This window comes from Engraulis encrasicolus, chromosome 13, assembly GCF_034702125.1.
Source record: "Engraulis encrasicolus isolate BLACKSEA-1 chromosome 13, IST_EnEncr_1.0, whole genome shotgun sequence".
NCBI classification, from domain to species: Eukaryota; Metazoa; Chordata; class Actinopteri; order Clupeiformes; family Engraulidae; genus Engraulis; species Engraulis encrasicolus.
Genome location: NC_085869.1, coordinates 43,815,090 through 43,832,369, shown reverse-complemented (window position 1 = coordinate 43,832,369; position 17,280 = coordinate 43,815,090). Strand labels below are relative to the sequence as shown.

Genomic DNA, 17,280 nt, shown 5'->3' with positions numbered 1-17,280 from the left:
GAATCTTCGTTTGGTAGCCTGCCGACGCTGTGATTATTTAATTTTCCCTTGGCCATATACCACGGCGGGATGGAAGTTTAAAAACAAAAACTTGTGAAGCATTTCTACATGCTGAATCGACACATGTTGCATCACGCCTCTATTTCCCCCTGCTGATCATCACAGGCTACCTGTGAACTTGGTGCGTAAAAGAGAGAGAGAGAGAGAGAGAAAGAGAGAGAGATTCCCCACGCTAGGGTCATTTTTGATAACTCTCCCTTCCCCTTTCACACGTGTTCCTTCCCCACAAGAGGAGAGTAGCCTATTTTTTTTTTTTAAAGCACGTTTTCAGATCAATACCAAAGGGAAGGCAGCGGGAAATAGGCCTAGCCTACATTTTAAAAACCATGGGAGTGGAGCAGATGACGAGGTGACTCGTTTCGATACAATTGATGGCGAGGCAGGTGCTTAGAATTTCGGTACAGGGTATTTTTGTCATCTATTGCTGGGCCTATCTGTAAATTTGTAACCAATGAATTATGCCAACTGCAGAATATTTAGTGCGCACGTAATCAGGCGCGCCTCTATCAGATGCATGTAGTAGAACTTTTAGGGCGACAGACTTGACAACCAAATGCGATAGAACTGACGACTGACTCTCGACTTGATAAACAAATGCGATAGAACTAACGACTGGCTTTTGGCCATAGCAACCTGCAGTTTAGAATTAGTAACCTAACTTAGTCGCACGTTTGACGCCTGACAGGTTATAGCAGAGCCATCTAATATCAGAGTTACGCCACTCCCATAGACCTCTATGGACCAATCTTTCCACAGCAATGGCAGCTCTCATGGAGCCTCACGGAGCGTTAACATGGAAATCCCCATTGACTTTAGTTCTATTACTAAGTTACTTAGTTCCAGGAGGTGGCCGTAGAACACAGAAAATGTGGTAAAGGTAATGTAATTTGTTTGTACTTAATCTTTGTTTGGTATGTGATGGTTCTGTGTTAGTTTCCAACGAACAGAAGTTTACTGTTAAGAAACATTTTAATCTACGCGAATCACATCACCAACCGACTTCCTGGTCCCCGGTTTGCGCAACTCTGTTATTAGATGGCTCTGGGTTATAGGAAATTAGTTGCAACCCCATCAGCCAATCAGAAAAGAGGATTCAGTTGCGTAGGCAGATACATTATATTATATTATATAACATTGCATCATATAGTGGCTCAGCAGTGCTGTTGGCTCCTCCACCAGGGCCTCTGGTCTGAACACACACCGTATGTGACAACACATTATATTGTATTGTAATTGCATTATACAGTATTACATTACATTCATATACATGCTCAGTAGTGTTTTCGCCTCCTCCACCAGGGCCTCTAGGTTCTATTTTGGATTCCACCATCTCCTGGCCATGTCTAAGGTGCTTCTGGCATACTGCTGACTCCGAGTATAGAGATGTGCTATCTTAACACTTACCATTACACCTAACAGGAGCTTTCATCCAAAATGATTTCAGTGAGGGAAAAGTACAGTGGGTTTTGACAATGTGGCTTTCCAAAGGTTTTAAAACTGCTGTTAAAAAATACGGAAGGAATTTCACATCATTCAGGTTTTAGTGTGGATGCATAAAGTACAGTCTACTCATACCAGAATCGACCATCAAGAAGTCCACCAGATAAGGAATCCCTCCACAGTCAGCAACAGCGGTCTGGTTGTCAGGGCTACCAACACACAGGGCTCGAATACACCTCACCGTGTTCACCAAGACATCCTGTAGGCTGGAACCTAGTAGCTGCACCAGCTGAGTGATGCCACCCTGCAGAGAGAGAGAGATAGAGAGAGAGAGAGAGAGGGAGGGAAAGACAGAGAGAGAGAGAGACAGAGAGAGAGAGAGAGAGAGAGAGAGAGAGAGAGAGGGAGGGAAAGACAGAGAGAGAGAGAGAGAGAGAGAGAGAGAGAGAGAGAAATGTATGTATGTATGTATGTATGTATGTATGTATGTATGTATGTATGTATGTATGTATGTATGTATGTATGTATGTATGTATCTATCTATCTATCTATCTATCTATCTATCTATCTATCTATCTATCTATCTATCTATCTATCTATCTATCTATCTATCTATCTATCTATCTATCTATCACACAGTGGGGGTGGCTCAGGTGGTAGAGGAGCCTGTTCTGCAACCAGCAGGTTGCAGGTTCGAGCCCCGCTCTGCCTGACCTCATCGATGTGCCCTTGAGAAAGATACTATCCACAAAAATTGCTCCTGGTGGCAGGGTGGTAGTGTGTGAATGTGAGTGTGAATGAGTAAGAATAACAATGTAAAGTGCTTTGAGCGCTCGAAGGAGTGGAAAAGCACTATATAAATGCAGTCCATTTACCATTTATCCATTTACTATCTATCAATCATTTTCTCCTATGCCGTTTTCCCAGAGACGAGCTTAAGGTAATTATGGAAACAACACAGAGCTGTGCTCCAAAAATCCTACACCTACTAAGCTCAGCGCTTTAGTTTGCAGAGTAATATTGATCTTGGTTAGTAATCAAATAATGCCTTTTAGGGCCACATTTCCCAACTTCATGATAGAGCAGCACTCGTGAGCTGACACTGATACTCTAATCAGCTTCCACTCCTTGACATAAGAGGTGAAGTAAGTTAAAGTAGCCACAGAGTTGACTCCAAATACACATTTTCATTTGAGCGATACGCAACATTATTGATTCAGACCTTAAGATGACTACAAGAGTTCTCATTCTGTCTAGCCAAAGACATCCACACAACACGTTAATGATGTCACTAATGTTACCTTCTGTAATCTATCTGAGATCTGACCGTACACCTCGACAAACTCAATTCAGTTCAATTATGTGCTCACACCAATTGGGTTTTAAAGGCATTGTGGCTTTAATTATGGTCCTTAATTACGATTAGTTATGGTAGCTATAATGTACTCCATAATGTAGTCCAAACTGAACACGTCAGCATTGCACTATACTCATCAGATAAGCAATTTGGGCCTCAAGTGCCATAACAAGCTTCCATACTAATCACTAGATCATCCATCTACAGTACAATACAGATATGCATCCACGTAAGTAACTGGATTATCTAGAATCAGCGGTTCTCAACCTTTTTTGAGGAAATGCACTCCCCCCTCAACACTCCCAACCTAAACAGTATGACTTTGAAAACAACACAGCTTAATAATAATAATTTATTATAGATTACGCTGTATAATTATTATTCAGCTTTCTAGATGATGTTCACTTTAAATGGGCCTTCCCAACACCCCCCATTTGTGCTGGATCATACTGACCAGCTGTGCGATGAGGGCCTTGTACTGGTCGCTGTGTGCGGCCAGGTCGGTGAGGATGAGGGCACAGCGGGAGTGGAGCTCGGCCAGCGGGCCGCTGAGGAGCTGGATGAGGGCCGGTACCACGCCGTGCCTCACCAGGACCTCGCACACCTGCGGCCGCTCCGACACGTGGCACACCACGGCAGCCGCCAGCTTCTCCAGCAGGGGCTTGCCACAGCGCAGCAGCCCCACCAGGGGAGGGACGCCCCCTACAGGGCAAACAGGGGAAAGGGACATGGTCAACAATCCATGCAACTTTGTTTACACCTTTGTTATTATTGTTTAGGACAGGACAGTGAGAGTGACAGGAAATGAGTGGGAAAGGTGAGAAGGGGAAGGGCCAGAAAACGATCTCGGGCCAGAACTGAACCCAGGTCCCTGTCGTAACTGTACTGTGCACTGGGCCAGCGGTTCCCAAACTTTTTTCCCTTTTACATTTCAATGTGGTTTGTGCACCCCTTAAACGAATATTGCACAGCCGCACATTTTGGGGCAATCTTCATTTCCAATAGACCTGACATTTTTTCTGCCATTATTACAATGGAACTTGTTGCATGACAAGTTATAAATTACACTTCAGGTGGATCTTTCCAGCATACAATTCACCAAACAATTAAAACTGTGTAATGTTCATTAATTCTGTAGGCCTATAAAAACACACATCTCAGCCATTGCTCTATTCAGCTCGCGCACCCCCTTGTGGCAGGCCGCGCACCCCTAGGGGTGCACGCACCCCAGTTTGAGAAACCCTGCACTAGGCCACTGAGTCATGTCGACCCCAATTAGCCTTTTCCACTGTGATGTCAGACCAGTTGAACTCTGAAGAGAGGCAGGTTTACACATACGACTACCGACTTCAGGCAGATAACAGTGACATCTACAGTATATGTACTGTATGCGTATACTGTATGTTTATGTCACCAGGTGCTTTGAATGCAACAATTGAAATTTTAAACCCATTGGCTAGCAAAGAAGGACAGTCTCTGACTCTGAGCCTGGTGACATTACCTCTGAGCATGTATCATTGAACCGCATCATTTAATCACTTAAATCGAGCTGAGGTGTAAAATGAGCACATTTCCAAGAATGGTGGACTCTTCCTTTCACACAGCAAGAAAGTAAAATACATATGATTCAAACTGGATAGATAATAGGCACTCATGTCAATGGTTACAGGACCAGTTGATCTGAAAGGGGCTTGACAAAAAGCTGTGTGCTATGAAGTCACCTGCTTCCAAGATGTCTTTCCAGAAGGAGGGCACCCGCACTGACAGCACCTCAAGACACCTAATAGACATCTCCAGCCTCCTGGGGTTATCACTCTGGAGCATGGCTGCAGACAGACACACACATGCACACACGTGCACGCGCACACACACACACACACACACACACACACACACACACACAAAAAAGCACACACACGAAAACACACACACACATAAAAACACACGCGTCACTTACACACACACATACACACAGGACAAATGCACGCACAAGCATGCAGGCCCACATGCACATGAAAACACACACACACACATGCGCGAAAACATGCGCAAAAACACATACACAGGACACACACACACACAGGAGACACACACACAATTCAGTGTTCAGTCCTGAGTTCCTCGCTTAGTCTTTTGTCTATAAGGGCTGTCATTCTCTTTGACATTTGCTTGATGGCACACCCTCATAGAGAATGTAAAAGTCAGGCTTGAATTCTGGTGCCATGCCAACACATCAAATCATTTCCTCCTCCTTCTTCAGAGAACCTGACGAGAATTAGTTCCAAGTTCCACGTGGCATAGCTGTGGCATTGATACAGTTGAGGACGATATTATTAGCCCCCCTCCTGAAATTAGACATCTCTCTTGATGTCTCAGTGAGAATGACCATAATGAACCGAATTGAATTTGCATTTTTCCATTTTCACAATGAGTTTAAACAAAAAAGGGTAAAAATGGCAAGGACAAAATTATTAGCCCCCTTATCATTAATAGTCAATAGAGTGCCATTTATGAACTAAAACTGACATTAGGCACTTTGATTAGTTGTTAACTATGTTGGCACATGCCCTACCAGGGATTTTGGCCCATTTTTTCATTGCAAAGAGTTAACCTGGTCCAAATTGCATGGATGTTGAGGATGGACATTCATTTTCAGCACTCCTCAAAGACTATAAGGATTGAGATCTGAACCACAACATGATCATGGTTTTAGTAACCTTGAAGAACATTTGAACCATTTTGGATGAAAGTTTTGGGTTATCATCTTATTGAAAGATCCAGTGAAGATCTTAGCTTCCTCTATGAGCATATTTTTGCATGGTCACCTTCCACATTCTATCATAATCTTCTGTTTTTATGGTGCCGTACACCCAAACAAGGTTTACTGTGGCTGAGGCTGCCACAGAATGATGCTTCCACCATGTTTAATTGTGGAAACCATGTTATAAAGTTTTAAGGACTATCCCTTTCTTCACCTGATAGAAGCAGAATGCATGCATCAAAGCAGGTGCAATTGAATCTCATCAGATGAAAGCAGAGACTTGCAAAACTCATGTTTGACTTTCAAATGTTCATAGGCAAAGCTAAATAACACTCTGATGCACCGCCTTTAGTAAAAGGGTTTTTCTGTGATGATGACCCCAAAGCCCAATATGATGACAAGCCCTAACAGCTGTCTTTCTTGAAATAAAAACTCCAGGTGAGGCCAGGTCAATAACAATCATCTAGGCAGGTGTCCAATGCTTCTTTGGTCTAATGAGACTAATCAGTTTCCACAGTTACACATAGTGGTGGGGGCATCAAGCTTTTAGACTGTTATTCAGCCTCAGACACAGGGAGTCTGGGTCTGGATCTGGATTGCTGGGTCCTCCAACAACATTGTAACCCAAAGTAAACATTTAAATTAGTTCAGAGGTTCTTCAAGGACACTAAAACCATGATACTGGAATGACCCGCTCAAAGTCCAGTCCTCAATCCCACTGAGAGTCTGTGCTCAGCATCCATGCAATTTGGACCAGCTAGAACACTTTGCAGTGAAGATATGTGCCAAAATCCCTAGTGGGGCATGTGACAACCTAGGTAACAACTGATCAAAGTGCCTGTTGTCAGTTTTGGTTCATAAATGGCATCATATTGACTATTAATGATCAGGGGGCTAATAATTTTGTCCTTGTCATTTTTGCCCTTTTTTTGTTTAAACTCATTGTAACGATAGAAAAATGCAAATTCAACTCATTGGACATTATCTCCATCAGTGTATTTGTTTCCAGAATAACAGAAATGGTTCATAATGGTCATTCTCATTGAGAAATCAAGCGAAATGTCTAATTTCACGAGGGAGGCTAATAATATCGTCCTCAACTGTAGATGCACTGATAAAGCCATGAGCAAACAGTAATATGCAAGCTATACACTGCACGTATTACACTGGGAAATTCCCATGAAAAGAAACATTTTTCAAAAGGACTTTGTGCCGATTGTGGCAAATCTGTACTCAAATGTTACTCAGCGTGATAGTGCCACTCCTCTTACATTGGTCAGACCAGTGTAACCACCAATGGAAAGTGATGGGCAAACTGTTAGTTACCATCCAGTGGCCAACAAGTTATCATGCCAGAGCATTAAGACTACACGCTGACTTGGACCGTCTATCGCGTTTGTGTATCGTGCCTTTGCATGTTAACTTGTGCTCCACCACGCCTGTGGCAGGTCAAGTTTAAGCAAGGTTTTGGTCAGGGCACAATTTCGCCACAATTTCACCATTTCCCTTGCTTGTTTCGCTGTTCTTGGCAAAAGTAAAGCAGCAGAAACATTGCTTTACTGGCAGGTTAAGGTTAGGCATGGTTTTGGTCAGGGAGCAGCAGAGCATTTAACGTTTAACAATAGAAATTCGGCACAGACAGCAACATTCTGACATGGCGGGAAAATTGTGCAAACTTCGTCACGTGACAAAAGTGGTTTCCCGCGGTGTTGAGGAGCACGACTTTTGCAATTGTGTTAAATAAATACACCTTTGTATGAGGACAGTCTGCAGTGCCACATCATATTCCTAATGACTTGGATCTACCTGCCCAGTTCAACCAATCACCTGGTTGACTTGAACAGGTAAAACCAAGTCATTAGAAATATCTGGCACTGGACTGGTACTACATATTGTAATCCACATTGCCCAACGCTACCTACAGAATAATGGCACAATCAAATCTGCCAGCTATATCACAATATGAAATGTATGACTGGCACATCACATTACTTTTGCTATGTGATGTAATGTATTGTATATGATGATAGTATACTCACTAAATGATCCGGCTCATACAGTACCTACAAGAATGCTCCATACAGGCAGGTGTTCCAGGTTGCGATCGACTAGGAGCAGCAGAACGTCGATGTGGAAGTACATCGCTGCCAACTGCACTATGTTGTTGCCTCTGCTGTCCGCCTGTCTCCAGTCCGCACCGATGGACAGCAGGTACTTTAGAGACTCAGCTGCACCCGACATGGCCGAGAGCAACAGCGGAGAGCTGCGGTACCTGCAAGGCAGTAGAAGAGAATAGAAGAGAATAGAAGAGAATAGAAGAGCAGAGAAGACCAGAGAAGAGCAGAAAAAAGAAGAGAAGAGAAGATAATAGAAGAGAATAGAAGAGAATAGAAGAGCAGAGAAGACAATACACTGTAATTATACTGTATAACGAGTACAGTAGCCGCAGAGAACAGTCAATTAACGAATCAGAACCTCATTTAGTGATCAATCAATCAATCTCATTTAGTAATCCTTTGATCAATAATTACAGTATGTAATTTAGTAATCAATTGACTAATATATCATTAATCAGTCAGTCAATTAAGTACGTCATGATTTCGTTTGATTAAGGTCCACAAAGTTGACATAAGAGTGTAACGCTTTTGTGGGTGCATTTATGACACATCCAATTGTTGATTCTTCTTCTTCTTAACCCCCATTTAATTTAATTTAATTTAATGAACAACAAACAAAACATCAAAACAACAAGGTCAGGAGTCATGGTGTCACTTACTCCGCATCAGTCTGACAGTGGACCAGAGAAGGGTCCTTCCTGCACAGGGCCTGTATGCAGGCCACGTGGTCATAGTAGGCTGCAAAGTGCACGGCCATCCAGCCTCGGCGGTCCACGGCCTTATAGTCCACCTGCAGAGCCAGCAGGCAGTTCAGCACCTCCAGGGAACCGCACTGGGCTGCCAGGTGGAGCGCCGTGAGCCCTGAGGTCAACACAGAAGAGAAGAGACACGGGGGTGTGGGTCATCTGGGAAGCCAACGAGGCGAGACAAAGGGTTCAGTTGTCCAGGGCCCAGATACAGATGGGGTCCAGAATTGGGTCCTCATTATATTTGATGTATAGGGTGGGGGGGCCCTTTCAGATGACTTTGTCCTGAGCCCGGTCAAAGCTATCAGCTGCCCTGTGGGTCACTGATATCCACAGCTAATACCACTATTTTATAAATTAAATGTTTATGTTTGTTTGTTTGTTTGTACCTGCTTAAATAAATAGCATATTAATTGCAGGCATTCATTTCCCTTTATTACTTATTTTGTTTAAATAATACCAGCTGTGGAAGTACCACCTGATGTCTGCTACAAAAAAAAAAAAAAACGACAGGGTGTGCAGGGTATACCAAAGAATGTAAACACACTTTAATTCATTCATTCATTTAATTCAAGTGTTTATTAAAATTCAATTAAAATTTGTGTATGTGTAATAAAATTGTAATAACATGTACGGACTGTACATCTCGTTGTCACATCCTATTCTCAAACGGATGTTTAGGTCTCTATGCAATAAGACCTGCAGCAGACACTGAAAGTGAATGCAGCCATTGAAAATGAATGCATGAAAATGCCACATTTTCAGCAGCGTCTGGATCAAAATGGATGGTTGAGGACAGCTGGTGACTAAACAATATAAACATGTCTGTAAATTGTGTTACACTTTTAGAAATCACATGAATTTTGATAAAGACCTACATTATTAAATGGTTTAAAATGTGTATACGCTTTTGGAACACCCTCAATTGGTATGTTGTGCAGCCAGAGTAAATGGTTGGATCTTGTATAATTTTCATAAGGAAAGGTGGGACTGCTTACCGGCTCCGTCTTTCAACTGCAAGTTGGTTGTAGACTTCCCTGAAATGTATGAAATGTGTTGTCATTTCAGCTAAACTTAAAAAAAACCATTACAACTACATTGGTTTATAAAAGTATTTGAGTATACGAGTATTTGAGAAATGGGTAACGAATACTTAATCATCTGTTGTTGTTTACAGTCTGTATAATGATGTGTGTGTGTGTGTGTGTGTGTGTGTGTGTGTGTGTGTGTGTGTGTGTGTGTGTGTGTGTGTGTGTGTGTGTGTGTGTGTGTGTGTGTGTGTGCGCGTCTGGCTTGTCAGGGGAGATGAGGGAGGATTGTCCCTAAAACCCAAAATCCGAAAACCCAACCTGTGCGATTGAACCTGCGGCTGCGTGCCTGGTGGAGGTTGATGCCGGCCAGGGCCATCTGGCAGACGATGTGGGCCTGGTTGTGGATGGCGGCGTGGTGCAGCAGCGAGTAGCCCTGCTCGTCAAGGGTGCCCAGGTGGGGCGAGTTCTTACGGCACAGCGTCTGGAACACCGCAGACAGCCCGCGCTCAGCCGCAGCCCTCAGCCCCAACGGCACATTCTACAGGAGATGCCAAGTAAGAAAATACTCATTTAAAAATAATCATATATTACATTAATAAACAATGTCATTTATATTTCTCCTGGGAAGTCTCTCCACTTGTGTCTTTCTATGTCACATACACATTCTACAGGAGATACTAAATAAGATAAGCCAAAAGAAAATTTGGGGATGCTGTGATGCTCCGGACTGGGCCATTTCCTACCCCTACCCCATCTCTCTCCTACTCGCTTCATGTTTGCTCTCCAACCGTCCCATCTTAACCCTCTACTGCATGAATTATTATATTTACAATGTAAAAAATGTTTCAGTGCTTTTTTAGTGTTAAAATGAGTTAAATAATAGATATCCAAAAAAAATTAAATAAAATTATTTTTAATTAAGATTTTAGCTTATGGTTGCCATATGGCAACTTCATGCAGTCGTGGAATCTTGTGTAAAATCAGGTTTTTCCTCAAAAAGAGACTTTTTCCTTGATAAAACTCCAATATATTACTTTCCAAATGTTAAAACTCATTAAATTACATAAATTAAAATATATATTTTTAGTATTTAGTGAAATTATTTTTGGTAAGATAGCAAAATATGGTCAACAATTCGGCCCATAGACATGTACACACATTTACAAAAAAGCTTCCGAAAAGGTTGTTTACACCTATTTGCAAACATGTAAAATGCATTTTTACATTGAACATGTCTAAAATTACAAATATAAGTACAAATTATTCATTTGGCACAAGAATTATAAGAAATATCTGTAAAAATAGCCTCATACTACTCTAATTCTAAGTCATTCCAATGGGGTTGATTGGGGTGAATGGCCAAAATGTTGTTCCATAACTGCATGAAGTTGCCATATGGCAACCATAACATTTTACCATTTTACAAAAAAACCTTTGCATCTAAAGTTGTTTTAATGATGAAAAATAACAGTTTACATATTACAGATAGTGTTTTAATTTTTTTTATAACAATATTTTGGGCTGAAATGTTGGTAATACCTTGGTTTATGGAGGCCTTGAGCGATGACCTCCACACACCAAAGTAGGTGATGAAAAAGGGCTTCCTGTGTTTATTTCTTAATCATGTGACCTGAAAAGTTTTTTTGGTTTCAAAGTAAAAGGCTGTCTTATCACAAATAAGTCTAAATATATAGGTTATAGTGTACCATCTACTAGAAAAACTGGAAAAAGTTAACGGTTGCCATATGGCAACCCTATGCAGTAGAGGGTTAATAGAGGTGAAAGGCCCACAAAATATATATTTTTTAAAAGGATGTTTAATGACACCCAGGAGTTCTCTCCACTTGTATCGTGCTGTGTCACATGCTCCGCCAGTCTAAGACCCTGAACGTTACATTCTGATTGGTCAGTGACAAAACAAGGCCCCAATTCACACAGTTTTGGCATTGGCAGAACCATGGAATCTGTGTTCTACTCAACTCCATGGGGCACTTCAATGGGACTTCAAATGAAATTGTCACCAAGAGGAAACTCCAATTTTTTGGGGAGTTTTGAAAACATTTCACCATGCATCCAAATTAGGATTGCTTTCAACTGATTCAAAAGCCAGTGCCATTCAAGCTCCACAAAGACCACTGAATGGACAGGACTGAATACCTTGCACTGGATAGCCTTCTTGTAGCCAAAGCTCCTCTTAAACTCCTCGTGCAGTTGATTGTCTGTCAGCGGCAGGCGTTTGTTCCTGAGTTCTTTGATGGAGCTGTGGACGGCTTCCCACCACTGGGTGTGGCAGGGCTGGGGGTAGAGGGACCCCAACTCAATGGAGATCACATGATAGCTACCACACAACACAAGACAAGACAGACACACAGACAAGCACAAAGAGGGGTTTCAGAGCCCAGCAGCATATTTCGGATGATGATGATGATGACGACGATATGTGCGTGCACAGTGTGTGTGTGTGTGTGTGTGTGTGTGTGTGTGTGTGTGTGTGTGTGCGTGAATAATAAGACTGCATGTTTGATAAGAGATTTCAGAGATCTAGAGTGCGGAAAAAAGAGCAAAACAGAGACAAACAAACAAACAGACTGAGTCAGAGAAAAAAATACCATGCATGCATATTTCTACACACTACCTTTTACCAGCAATGTCAATCACTGGTATGGGGAAATGTTCTTTGTATGTTGGGTCTTGACAAAGCATCTCATTCAAACACTCAGCGGCAAATCTCTGGATGTATGCGGAACTCTCCTAAAGCAAAAAATTACATTATCATGATAGAAAGCAGTTCACCATAGGCAATGAGCACTGCGGAAAGAGTGTTGTTTGTTCAGTGAGACAATAATGCCGTAAAATGAACCTTGATTTTGTTTTCGGACAAACACAAAGTTTATGGATAAGTATTCGAGTTGTGAATTTAAAAAAAATATTAATGTGAAATAGTTAATCTGGTAGAGAACCTGCCACATCTCTTACATGACCTTACATAGCATTTAGCAGACGCCTTTGACCAAAGCGACTTACAAGCAGACAAATTTAAACAGGAACAGGGTAAGGCATCTAGGCGCAATGCACAGTTGCAACACTGACAGCATTGTCCAGGACAAGAAGATGTAGCAAATAATAAGATGCATTAAAAAGTGGCAAAAAGTAAACAAAAACATAAAGGCGCTATGTGCAATTGCAACACTGACAGCATTGTTATCTGACATCAGCTACATAAGGGCGTGCAAAAGACATAACTCTAGCTATTAAAATGGTCATGGACGATTTTAGAAGAATTCAGGGTGTTGCAACGACAGCTTATATCTCTGTAGTGTATCGTTGGTACATTCATTATTTGTACAACAAGTTTCATTTATATGAAATGTGTTGTATATAATCCAACAGAAATTTTAAAAAATATTCTATTCCATACAATAGTGGCATTAGCTGTGGTTGCACCATCTGAATGTATGCATGTATTCTTGCCGTGAGATACACACGAATCTAATTTCGACTAGAATTTCAGGTCAGGATCTTGTCAGCCTCACCTCCATTTCGTCACAAAGTCCGTGGACAGGTGGTGTTCCCACATCAATTTCAATGCCGCCGTGCAGGTGAAAATACTCATCTTCCTTGTACGTAAAGTGCTTGCAGGCAAACTCAGGCCCGAGAATGAGAGGAGGAAACTCTCTCTCTGTCTTCAGCTTGTCTCCTTGAAAGTGAAAGTGAAGGAAAGCTGTATGAAGAGACTGTCACTTGCAAATTTAACGCAAACCACTTTTGACTGAAAATAATCCCTCATGTTGGTTGTCAATTTGAGTAAACACATGTGCTATACAGGATATTACCATTTTTATACTAGAAAGCATCTGAAAAAAGCTGTCCACATCATATTCATACCAAAAATCATTTAATCCCTCCTGCAAAAAAGGGATTCCTCCCTAGTAGTTCTGACCTGAATTGCTTTAAAGATGAATCTTTCATTTTATTTTGTTTGTAGTATGAACAAAAACTATTTCAAAACCAGAAAAAAACAATTTTCAAAGTCCTCTATGGACATGTCATGAAGATAAAAACATGTTTAATTGTATGGAGTGCCTTGGTCGACAACATTGGACAACATTGACCTTGGACCAAAGAGCAACCAACCTAAAAGCTTTTTGGCTCACTCTCTGAAGGGACAGAGCAGCACGCCTCTGACTTGAAACACCTCATAAGTGATAAAAGCTTTGGCTTAATGCAATACATGGAATATATATATATGTATGCAATATATATATATGCAATGTATTTTGTAGTCTACGTATACGGTCTTGGTAACTTTGTCCTCTGTCTTTGTGTGTGTGTGTCTTTCATCCCGCTGCCTCTTGGCCAGAACTCCTTGGAAGAAGAGTCACTGTGACTCAACGGGATCTTTCCTGGTTAAACAAAGCTTAAATAAAACAATTCTTGTTTTTAAATAAGTAATGTCATAACTACCTGAGAAGGCGGGGAGCAGCTTGGCGATGTTGGGGATCTTCATCTTCTTCTTGAGGGCCACCAGGAGGGGCACCAGGAAGGTGATGAGCCGCAGGTAGGCCAGATCCGCACGCACCTCCGCCCTCCGCACCAGGGCCTCCCTCACCACCTGCACAACACTGCAGACCTTAGGATTGTCTTTTGGTGGACTATGGCCCATTCATTCTCAATGAATGATGTATTTATGCACTTAAATCAGAGAGCCGGTGCACAACCAGTGTCCAGGGGCTAGTGATGCGCAGTCAGAGTTATTCAAGGAAAAGGGAGTAATTCGCAGGATATGGGTATTCTTTGCTGAAAGTTTAGGTGAACAACACGCTTTGCTGTCACTTCATCAGGTTCATTCTGATACTTAATTTATGTTGTACTGGTTTGTCTTGTGTCATGTCTCTACTTAGATATGCACAGTATGTCCTGTCATACGGATACATGTTGCGTGGATGGTCAAGAAACAAAATAACTGTGCGCTTTGTGGATTAATAAAGTGCCATTAATTAATAAATCAATAATCAATCAATTCCACATGCTGGTCTACTGCAGCCTCTGCTAAGGAGGCCATCTCCAATCTGTCCCCGATTGTCAGGTAGTGTAACTCAGGTCATCTGTGCTAGTTCGTCAGGGCTCGAAGCCGCATCCTACTTGCCTGGATAACACCAGACCAAATCACAAGTGAAACGATTGTGTAGAACTAAAGGCAGTATGGGAGTTCCCAGGCTAGCATCCTGCCAGTCAACGCTCCAGTACAAGCATGGGAGGTACAGCACAATACCGCTGACCTGAAGATCCAGACCGATAGCTCAGCTCTACCAATAGAGTATGAGGCTTTGGGATGGGATACTAACCAACTCTGCTACTAGGCATCAGCTACACCAGCAAAAGTGTAATCAATTGGCCCTACCGTGGCTCTAACGGTAGGGCACTTGTCTGCTACACGGCAGACCGGGGTTTGATTCCGGCTCTTCCCCGTCTCTCTCTCCCAACTCGCTTCCTGTCTCACCTCCACTGTCCTGTCTCATAAAAACCAATAGTCCAAAAAATCACTTAAAAGTGTAATCAATCAATCAATCCCTCCCTCACTCACCTGAACCTGGCGGGCCAGCCTCTGCTTGAGCCTCTGGTAGGTGGGCAGCTCCAGCTTGTCCTCGGTGAGCCGCAGCACGCTGTCCAGGCTGTGGGCACTCTGGAAGGTGAAGAGGTTCCCCTGCTGCCGGGAGGAGCTCAGGTAGGAGGTGAGCTTCAGGAGCATGCTGTCCGTGTGCTGCTGGAATAGCCTCTGCTCCTCGGGACGGTGGGGGTCGTAAGCTGGGTCCGGCTGGCCGTCCTCGTAGATGCCTCGGTAGGCAGGGTCTTTGGAGACGTCTACTAAACCTGTCAGTTCCAAATGATATCATATCATATCATACATCATATCATGTGCAGTAGGAGCCACTTATTTCCTTCGAAGATGTTTAAACCTGTCAGTTCCAAATTATATCATACATCATCATATTATACAGTGATTTCCAACCAGGCCATGCATGCATACCATTAGGCATGGGTGGGGATGGGGAACCTACGGCTCGGGGGCCGTTCATGTGAATATATATTCATGTGAATTCATTATTCATGTGAATAATAACAATTGCATGGAGCATGATCACATTGTGAATGTCTTACCTACCTGCATTAAGAAACTCTGCCAGTATGTTCTTCTTGGTTTGGGGCACTCCATTGTAATCCACCCCCATGCTGGATCTCCACAGCTCAGAAAACAGGACCCGCTTCTCTTTGGGAATCGCTGCACCATGCCACAGGGCCTTGATTGTGTAGTCTATGTTTATTAAAATCTGGCCCACTTTAGTGTCAAAATAACCTGGTGTCAACTGACAAGTTGTGCTCTTCTCGTAATTGGGTTGAAGATTGATGATTGGCACTTGATTGAAACAGTATATTCCAACTGTGAGTTCCCTGATTATTTGATGGACGACTTTGTAATCAAGTGGTGCACTGGAGTCGTAAGGAGCCAGAATGACTATGTTGGACTGACTAAAGGGTTTCATTTGTTTTATGATACCAGGAGGCAATTCCACTGGCAGAGTGAAATCGTCGCCGCCCATCAACCAGTTGCCAGTTGTGAGGGCCAGTAACTCCTGGAGCTCTCTCCTGTCATACTTTTCGAAGAACGCAGAGGCATCTCTCTGAGCGGCCAAGGTGGCACGGAGCGTCGTGTCTTCTCTCTCATCTCTGCAGGTATTTAACTGTGAGGAAGAGGGAGTCGGGCCCTCAGATTGCGCCATGGGCCTACAAAATAAATCAGTCAACAACATAGGCCAACGTAATCAGAGATGTAGGCTGTACACAGTAGGCCTATGCCATATAACAGAAGTAGGCTACTGTTGTCTCTGTGTAATTACAATACCTAGGACATGGTTTGAACTTTGTAATAACAAACCACGAGTGTTGTAATTTAAATGTATGAAGTAGAGGAAGAAGTGAGCGCTCTACTCTGGCCTAAGCTTACTTCATAGGCCTACATCTCTGAACGTAGGACTAATGAATGACACAATTCTTAAACTTTCTGCGTTGTTTACAAAGGATATTGTTTACTGTAGACCAGGGGTCCCCAAACTTTTTTCTCTGGGGGCCACATTATCGTTCCTGACTGTGATCAGGGGCCGGGATCAATGTGGGCTGTATGCTAGGCAACTGCCTGTTATAGCCATAATTTCAAGCACAAAATAGTTCATCATTACAAGCGATTTGCAAAAGAAGTGAGTACTTCACATGTAAAAATAGCAAGGAAAGGTTAGAAAAATATGGTGATTGACAGTTTATGAGTGATACAATAGATAGAATATTTTATCATTATTTTTTTTCTGTGAGGATTGCTTCTTTCGGCCAGTGTAACTGGTGAGGTGCAGAGAGGTGGAGGGCCGGTCAAAGGGGCATGGCGGGCCGCATCCGGCCCCCGGGCCTTAGTTTGGGGACCCCTGCTGTAGGCTATATCATATGGCAATCAGCCCACTAGCTTTTCAAGTCTGCAGTAAACGACTTGAAAAGCTATTGTGTAGGCAAGTCAAACTCTGACAAAGGGCCCTGCAGTTGTAAATTACAGTGTATTCCTAAACAAACGAATGAATAATACGCATTGAATGTTCCTACCATAGCCAGCCGAAAGTCAGAGAACACCGTATTGTATGGTGTCGTGAAAACAAGACTCTGGCAGTGTGAAGTAGACTCCAACTTGCGTTCAAGTTTGTCAGATTTTGGCGTTGCACTTGGCAAC

The 17,280-nt window shown here is 42.6% G+C and overlaps 1 protein-coding gene across 1 annotated transcript in view; it reads right to left on the bottom strand.

Moving 5' to 3' along the window:
- Positions 1-17,263, bottom strand: part of ankar (ankyrin and armadillo repeat containing) — a 27,673-nt gene extending 10,410 nt beyond the window's left edge. The window contains exons 1-14 of the mRNA XM_063213993.1: positions 17,157-17,263; positions 15,676-16,295; positions 15,097-15,383; positions 13,977-14,124; positions 13,046-13,209; positions 12,148-12,263; positions 11,670-11,850; positions 9,831-10,050; positions 9,480-9,518; positions 8,395-8,596; positions 7,682-7,890; positions 4,579-4,683; positions 3,312-3,559; positions 1,636-1,804 (exon numbers count right to left, since the gene is read on the bottom strand). Of these exons, the coding sequence (XP_063070063.1) occupies positions 1,636-1,804; positions 3,312-3,559; positions 4,579-4,683; positions 7,682-7,890; positions 8,395-8,596; positions 9,480-9,518; positions 9,831-10,050; positions 11,670-11,850; positions 12,148-12,263; positions 13,046-13,209; positions 13,977-14,124; positions 15,097-15,383; positions 15,676-16,291 (2,704 nt within the window). The 5' untranslated portion in view covers positions 16,292-16,295; positions 17,157-17,263. The remainder of the gene's footprint in view (positions 1-1,635; positions 1,805-3,311; positions 3,560-4,578; positions 4,684-7,681; positions 7,891-8,394; positions 8,597-9,479; positions 9,519-9,830; positions 10,051-11,669; positions 11,851-12,147; positions 12,264-13,045; positions 13,210-13,976; positions 14,125-15,096; positions 15,384-15,675; positions 16,296-17,156) is intronic.
- Between the last annotated feature and the right edge of the window lie 17 nt (positions 17,264-17,280).